This window comes from Salvia hispanica, chromosome 6 (assembly GCF_023119035.1).
Source record: "Salvia hispanica cultivar TCC Black 2014 chromosome 6, UniMelb_Shisp_WGS_1.0, whole genome shotgun sequence".
Lineage (NCBI taxonomy): Eukaryota > Viridiplantae > Streptophyta > Magnoliopsida > Lamiales > Lamiaceae > Salvia > Salvia hispanica.
In genome coordinates, this window is record NC_062970.1 from 16,868,160 (window position 1) to 16,877,280 (window position 9,121).

Below are 9,121 nucleotides of genomic sequence, written 5' to 3' on the forward strand. Positions count from 1 at the left end.
TAACAAAAGATTACAAATTCACCGAATCATCTATTCACAAAAAAAAAGGTGTTGGGACTTTAGTTTCCTTTAAATTATTGATACGAATGGTATTCTTTTTATTACTACGGAGGGGTTTAAACACGTACTAAACTAAAATTTATTATTTTTATTTATATATATCATGATGAATTTTATAAGGATTGTAACGCAAAAATCATAAACATCCATTAAAAAAAGACATAAAAATCAAGACGCAATTACTTGCATTAGAAAATTTTAAAATTAATAACAACTTAGGATGAAAAAAAAGTGTTTCTAAATTAATGGCAAATTAGTTAAATCTTTATTTTTTTAGAACACTTCCAGTTGCATTCTCCAATTTTAGTTACAAATAACAATAAAGATGCTTTTTGGAAAGTTGGTGGTATATTTAGCTGCATTAAAAAATGTTCTTAATGGTTTTTTTTGGTGTAGTGAAATATAGAAAAATTATTAGCTTGAACTTAAAATATAGGAATAATAAGTAAATCCTCTCAAAACAGATTGTACACGGTAGTCACATTATTATGATATGTACTACAAGAAACATGTTCAAACATCAATTAGATCTACTTAGGTTCTAAATGTTGTGATAAAACAGCAATATAAGCATTTCTTCTTTAACGCCAAAACAGTAAAAAGAGGTCACATTTTGTATCATGTTAGCATCTAATAATATAATATTATATAAACATGAAATTTGTCATGTGCTTACTTAGTTAAAGCTAATTAATCCTCATCGAGCTCGACTTTTAATGCGTAATAAACAAATTTAATTCACATATATGCCGGACTTTTTTGCGGCCGTCCGGTGATTCCGTTTGCACAATAAAACTGGAATTTCATAGAATTAAATTTAAAGAAATTATATTAGAATTCAATTTTAAGGCGTTTGTTTGATAAAACTAAGTAATTGGGTATGAATTGTATTTCATTTTAAATTCTTTGTTTGTTACGTTAAAAAATCATACCATAATAAAGTTATCTTATAAGGACGCAAAATTAAAGATGAAATACATTGAAATTTGATGAAAATGCCAATATTTAGGGTGAAAAATGTCTTTAAGTTGAAAGATAAAATTTGTCAATTATATCTTAATATTTTATTTTAATTTCATGAAAATGCCAATATTTAGGGTGAAAAATGTCTTTAAGTTGAAAGATAAATTTGTCAATTATATCTTAATATTTTAGTTGAAACACCAAGAATTGATATAGTACTTTCTTGAAACACATATAGTATAGTACTGTATTTTGGAACACCAATTAACGTTTTAAATAGAATAAAAAAATGTTCTTAGTCATTGTGTGTGTGTGGTGTAGCCGCGCGTACCCACAATATGTATATTGTATATGTGTGAAGTGTGTTTGATGTGTGGTGTGTGTAGTGTATGTATTAGTATATGTGTATGCGCTCACAATGTGTTGTTTTAGAGCATCCCCATCCGTGCTCTTAAATAAGAGCACATAGGTGGGTCCGGACCCACTTTTACTTCTTGTCCTTAGGCAAGAGCACAACACTCACATCCATGCTCTCCCGCAAGGACAAGTTCAAGGGTCCCACCATTCTATTATTCAATTTAAATACTTCAATTACTAAAAACATTTCTATAATATAAAAATACATTAAAATATATAAATTATATAATTAAATCCTAAAAAATAAAAAATTACATAATTAAAATCCTAAAAAATAAAAATTACATAATTAAAATACTAGAAAATAAAAAAATACATGATTAAAATCCTATAAATTAAAAATTGCATAACTAAAGACTAAAAAATACCCCGTGGAAGACTAGTCCTCTATCCACAATGTTCTTTGGAGACCCCGTATAATTGGGAAAATTGAAAAATAAATTAAAACTGTGTAGTAAACAGATATAATTTATTGGGAAGTGAAAAAATATTTTTTTTATTTAAAAAGGATTTTTTAAATTAATTTGGATTTAAAAAAAAAAAAAAAACAAAATCTATGTCGTTGGCCAATCGCAGCCCACCACGTAAGCCTGCTCAGCGGCAAGGACGTGCTCTTATTTAAGAGCACCGCCCTGCCACTGGTAAGGACGGACAATGTGCATTGGTGAGAAGCGGCGTCCTTGCCAGTGGCAAGGACGGACAACCTTACCAATGTGGATGCTCTTATGTGTAGTGTGTGTTGTGTGTGCGCGCACAATGTGTGTTTGCATTGTGTGTGCATTGCAATTTGATAGGTGTCGTGTGTGAATATATCCAATTTTACAATTATTTACAATTTAAAATATCTATTTTAACTATGAAATTCAACATATAAAAATTAAGGAAAAATCAAATATATTTGCAGTAAATTTGAAATTAAAGACTTCAAATTGCATATCCACATTGTCAATTTCATATACCAAAAGAACCTTAGCTAATTAGAGCAAAGATTCTCTTTAGATCAATTACTTGTTTTATCTAACAAAATTGTAACTGAATCAGTAATTTGTAATCATAATAGAAGACAAAATTTCTCTCTCGAAAGAGTAATTCTGCGGAGTTAGGCATTCATTTTTTTTCTCTTTAGTATGCACACGAATATAGCAGCATCCTTACTATTAATTTGTCAAAAGGAAAATATTGAAGCATATAAATGATGTGTATAAAATATATCACCAAGTAACATATCAGGCTATCAGCATTGTGTTACATGTTACATGTCATAAGAACAACTCAATCAAAACCATAAAATTAGATTTTTTAAGATGTGGTCAAGTATACTCTCTATATATATATATATGCGAGCTATATCATATCACCACTTAGGTTTTACTGCATACTAGTTAAACCAAAAAAATAATATGTGTTTATATTATACTACTAGTACAACTTTTTGAAGGTTAAATATCAAGTTTAATTAGTTATGGTTGATGCATGTTACGAACTCCTGTACAAAAAAACTTATCATACATCAAAATGTACAATGAAATTTATATTTTTATACTACCAAATAAAAGAGAATTTTGATACGAGGTTTGGTATGTAACAATGACACAAGTGTAGCTAACAACGGGCTTAAGCCCTCCCTAAATTCATTTTTTTAGAGATTTTCTTTTATAAAAAATTTTTATTTATCCAAATTTAACATAAATTACTATGTAAAACCCCTATTAATTATCTAAAATTATACTTTTAAGCAAAATATAGTAAACATAGCCCCTACCAATATGATTTTCTGCGTCCGCCACTTTATGCACCATACATACATCCATGTGTATCCAAAAAAAATATTCATATAGTACTTTATTTATGTGAATAATTCAATCATCACTGGCAACTACCATAGCTCAATCTCTATATATAGCATAAATAATTTCCTACTTAGCCATGTTAGTAATGGCTGAAAAGCTTGAGCGCGATGAGTTGTGGGGCGACAACCAATCATGGTCGTTTCCAAAATTAGCAACAGCCGACGAAGATGGTGCCATGAAGTCGACGGACATCAGCACCTCTGTGGCGGCCAAGGGTAAGAAGAGGAGCGCTGTGGTGGCTGCAGAGTCGGAGGATCATGAGCTGCATATATGGACAGAGAGGGAGAGAAGGAAGAAGATGAGAAACATGTTCTCCAATCTTCATTCTTTACTCTCTCACATCCCTCCAAAGGTAAACCAAATTTTTCTACAATCAAACAATAATCCTTAAAAACCCTAAAAAATGTCCTAAATTAAACTTGACATCTTTTCAATTTCAGATCTTTCATTTTTTCTTGATTATTTGTACGTGGTTGCTATCAAACACGACATAAATCACGGACTATGGAATTTAAAACGGAATTTCCTATAGTTAACTATTTCGTCAAAAATGATGTACCACCTCAGCATAAAACGACTAAAGCAAGGAATCTCTTAGATATGATGTAGTACAACACATACATTGGTGTCTCAGTAATTCTTGTAACGTGTTGCTTTTACCGAACTTTCTAATTGTATCATCAAACTATTACCCATTAATACAACTCCGATTCGTTTCTTCACTGACACAAAATATCTGATATCTAAGATTGATCGAAGATCTTGTGAATTAAATCATCGCTTACAAAATGTGACACACAGATCTATTAAGGCTAGCGCTTAAGTTTTTTTATTCATATAATCTTTTTCGGATTTTCAGTATTTTGTGTGAATCATCGTACAAAAGCCACTATCATCAGAAAAAACGTAATAAAATTATTATCTAGAAATTTAGAATATATAAATTTTTAGTTGAATCTCTGACCAAATTCCGGTTTCTCTCTCTACATTCCCCGCCCGGATTAATTTTGTGAATGCAGGCAGACAAGTCGACGATTGTTGATGAAGCTGTGAAGTACATAAGGAAACTAGAGCAAACTCTGCAGGAGCTGGAGAAAAGAAAGATGCTGAGTCTCAATAATTCATCATTGATCCAATGGAGAGAAGCATTTGTAGGGGTACTGCAGCTGCAGGGCCCGAACCCGGTGTTTGCAGGGCCCGAATATCCACCCATTTTCAGCACATGGACATCTCCTAATGTAATCCTCAACATTTGTGGGAGAGACGCTCAAATCAGTGTATGCAGTGTTAGAAATCCCGGCCTTCTCTCCGCCGTCTGCTTTATGCTCGAGAAGAACAATTTGGAGGTGCTTTCTGCCCACATCTCCGCTGATCGAGCTACATGCATCTATATGATCCATGCCCGGGTAAGACGCTTCCTCTTTAACTAACAGGTTAAACATTTCGACCTATTATTTAAAATTACTACGTCAATTAATTTCTTATTTTTAGTCTTTTCGTAGTAGCACAAAATTAATGAAATCATTTTTTTTTAATCTTTGAAATTAAGTTTAATTATTGGTGTGATTACTGCAGGTATATGGAGGGTCAGACCAGGTAATACCAACTGAAGAAATATTCAAGCATGCAGCAGCAGAGATTATGATGTGGCTTGGTTCCTAAATAATTTCGCTGTCACAAAATAAAACTATGTAGTACTATCTCTTAAATTCTGTCATGTTTTATGGAGTATTTTCTAGTATTTGAGAATCTTTTATAAATATTTTTATTGATGAGCTTATAAATTTGGCGTGTAATTCGATCCATCTTTTGTATTCCAGTTCCGAGTTCGATAAATATCCGAATGTTGATAATACAAACATATATACATAAGCGTCAATCAAGATTACCTAGAGGAAAAGAGAAGTGCCGTCGTAGGAAATGAGTCTCACCTCATTAGAGAGAGAAAAATAAGTTTCTATATTTAGATAATAGACTAAAAAGAAAAGAATTTTTTAAATTCTACGCTTATTTTATATAAAAGTATTATGACCTATTATTCAAAATAGAAACACATTTATCTCTACCAGGATGGCATGCCAAGAATTAAGGGGTATAGGACCAAAGGCAACAACTCAGAGCGTTATCAACCTGATGAACAAAAAAAATGTAATTAAAACCACAATAAACATTATTAGACTGGTAAAAAGTTCACACTATAATCCAATATGTAATATGTCGTCATGTCCACAAACTCCTAGAAAAGTAAATTAAAAAGCACAAAATCAATCACCAATGCCAGAACAACAAAGACTAAAAATACCAGCAAGCATACAAGGTAGATCTAGTGTAGCTAAAGGTCAGTACCGGGATATAGAATACACGGAATAAGACTGCAACTGTCTATCACTCCCTCAGTCCGCGAATAGGAGTCATGTTTTTCCATTTTAGTCCGTCCGCGAATATGAGTCCCGGTTCACTTTTACCATAAATAGTAATAGGGTGAAAGGGTCCCACATTCAACTAACAAATTTCACTCACATTTCATTTAAAACTACTCCCTCCGTCCCCGAATAAGAGTTACTAATTTCCATTTTGGTCCGTCCCCAATTTAGAGTAGCACTTCATTTTTACCATAAATGGTAAGTAGGTCTCACATTCCACTAACTCATTTCACTCACATTTTATTATAAAATCAATATAAAAAAGTGGGTCCCACATTCCACTAACTTTTTCAACCAACTTTTCTTTATATTTCTTAAAACCCGTGCCTGGTCAAAGTGTTACTCCTAATGGGGGACGGAGGGAGTAATATATACAAGTGCGACTTCTATTCCGTTAACTTTTTTCCGTCCACTTTTCTTAATATCTCTTATAACCCGTGCCTCCAAGAAATGGGACTCCTAACGGCGGACGGAGGGAGTATACTATGGGTCATATAGTATCTAGAGATACGAGATTTTTTATTTGGATTTATAAACTACACAAAAATAATAATTAAATAAATAACATAAAGTATAAAAACAAATAATACAAAGCATACGGACTATAGATTTTCATGATCTAACTACTACGACCCAGTGATGATTAATCGCAAAGAATCTTTACCTTATGTGTCTAAAATTATTAGGAAAATAGCTATAATAGAATAAGCACTCTCTCTTGTGAACATATTCAGTTGATTAAATTCTAATTATTGAAATCTCTTTCCAATATTTAGACTCTAACTCCTAAAAGCTCCTAAGAACCAAGTCTTTACAAGGGATCCCCTCTCTCGAATGCAGACAATCCAACTGTTGCTTGTTCCCCTAACCATAAAAAGCTACATATCTCTTGATTAATATAGCTAAACTATCATAATACTAAAATTAGCCAGACAAAAGAACAATAAAAGCACAAGACTAATCAAAATAATCGCAAGAGCTAGGAAAAAGTTCAGTTCATAAATAAAAAAAATGTTCATTATAGTTTTCACCAAAAGATGTTAAGCTACTCATGGAAAAGTAGTAAAAATAACACTAATTTCAATTTAAAATATTAATAAACCTCAAATTGTTGAATTATGGGATCATATATTCATTCAACTTGTTTGATTGTGAAGGGGACTACATGCCAAAATAGGCTTAGGGTTAATTACATATGGTAAGATTTACCCTAGCTGCAAATCAAGAAAAGAATAATTACAATCAATTACCTAATCTTTGCACATATTCTTGATTTATTTCCAACACTCCCCCTCAAGTTAAACAATGAGATCACCCATTTTTAACTTGCTCAATACTCCATGGAAACTTCTTGAATCCACTGCTTTAGTGAGGATATCTGCTAACTGATCTTCTGACCGAACAAATGAAAGATCTATCACTTTTGCTTCTATGTTTTCCTTGATGAAGTTGCAGTCTACTTCAACATGCTTTGTTCGATCGTGTTGCACTGGATTTTCAGATATACTGATCGCCGCCTTGTTGTCACAAAAGAGTCTGCACGGCTCCTTAGACATCAATCCAAGTTCTGTCATCAACCTCTTCAGCCAGAGGATTTCAGTCAACCCACTCTTAATTCCACGAAACTCCGCTTCGGCACTTAACAGAGCTACCACCTTTTGTTTCTTACTCCGCCAAGTTACAAGATTTCCTCCCACAAAGGTGAAATATCCTGCAGTCGACTTCCGATCATTTGGGTTTCCAGCCCAATCTGCATCAGTGAACCCATGCACCTCCAAGTTCCCATGATTCTCGAACAAAACTCCATGCCTGGGAGTCCCCTTTAGATACCGCACAATTCTCAAGGCCGCTTCACAGTGATCGACCTGAGGTTTATGCATGAATTAACTAACTACCCCCACGGCATAAGCAATGTCTGGCCTAGTATGAGAAAGGCAGATAAGCTTACCCACAAGCCGTTGGTATCTAGTCTGGTGTGTCAGTTCAGCTCCTTCTGTCATTCGAAGGCTGTGATTCTGCACCATTGGGGTCTCTGCAGGCTCACAGTCAAGCATTCCAGTTTCCGCCAAGAGATCCGAAACATACTTCCTCTGACTTATAAATATCCCCTTCTTGGACCGCATTACTTCAATTCCCAGAAAATACTTCAGGAGACCCAAGTCTTTCATTTCAAACTCGGTAAAAAGGTTCTAAGGTTCTTCCTCAACTGACTTATTTCCTCATCATCATCCCCAGTAAGAATCATATCATCGACATAAATGATCAGGCATGTGATCTTTCCTCCTCTCTTCTTGAGAAATAGGGTGTGATCTGAATTACTCTGCTTGTATCCGTATTTCTTCATTACCTCAGTAAATCGTCCAAACCATGCCCTTGGTGACTGCTTCAAACCATAGAGCGTCTTTTTGAGTCTACAAACCTCCCATCCCTTGAACTCTCCATCAAACCTGGGTGGGTCCTCCATAGATTGGTTTCGTAAGCTCGCCATGTAGGAAGGCGTTAGTTACATCAAATTTATGTAGTGGCCAATTCTTCGTTGTAGCAATAGAGAATAACACGCAGATAGTGCTCATCTTCACCACTGGTGAGAAGGTTTCCGCATAATCAACTCCATAAGTTTGCGTGTAACCTTTTGCTACCAACCTTGCTTTATAGCGTTCAATCGATCCATCTGGCCTTCTCTTGATTGTGAACACCCAATGGCATCCCACTAATCTCGATCCCTTGGGTCTCATACATACTTCCCATGTTTTGTTTTTCATTAGTGCCTTCATCTCTACAATCATTGCCTCCCTCCAATGTGGAATTCCCATTGCTTCCTCGGCAGTTCTAGGAAGCTCTTCTTCATCATATAGGGCAGCAGAGAATGCCCTCGCCATCTCTGTCAAATTAGCGTTAGCCAGATTTGCCACTGAATATCTACTCCTCTTCGAGACACTCTTTGGACTGTATCTCTTTGGTGGAATACCCCTCGTGATCCGATTTGGCAGTATATATTGCCCAGTATCCCCGTCAATCGTAGCACTCTCCTCCGGTTTTGTGGCAGAGTCATTAGGAACAACTGTACTATTGATTCTGGTTTCAGGAATTACCTCAGATATCACTGGAAGAGGACTATCAGGCGAAGACGATTGAGGAGGCTTTGCTGCCGACAAGACAGGCTCGGCGGCAGTACTAACTGTCTCTGTTGGTTTCACGACAGAGTTGCTTGGTAGTGGCATAAACCAGCTTAGGGGTCCACTCGACCTATCGACAGTTCTGCTCCCCCCCTGACCACTAAGGTTGGTGTAATAATATTCACACTCCAAAAAATTACAATTCATAGTAGTTATTATCTTCGTAGATGAGGGATCAAAGCACCGATAACCCTTTTGGTTGATTCCATACCCCAAAAAAACACATTTTATA

The 9,121-nt window shown here is 34.7% G+C and overlaps 1 protein-coding gene across 1 annotated transcript; it reads left to right on the forward strand.

Annotated features, from left to right (window-relative positions):
* The first annotated feature begins 3,366 nt into the window (after positions 1-3,366).
* Positions 3,367-4,952, forward strand: LOC125192806 (transcription factor bHLH95-like). The gene is made up of 3 exons (XM_048090466.1): positions 3,367-3,642; positions 4,310-4,696; positions 4,866-4,952. Exons 1-3 carry the CDS (start codon positions 3,367-3,369, stop codon positions 4,950-4,952), a joined length of 750 nt encoding a protein of 249 aa, XP_047946423.1.
* Positions 4,953-9,121: the final 4,169 nt, after the last annotated feature.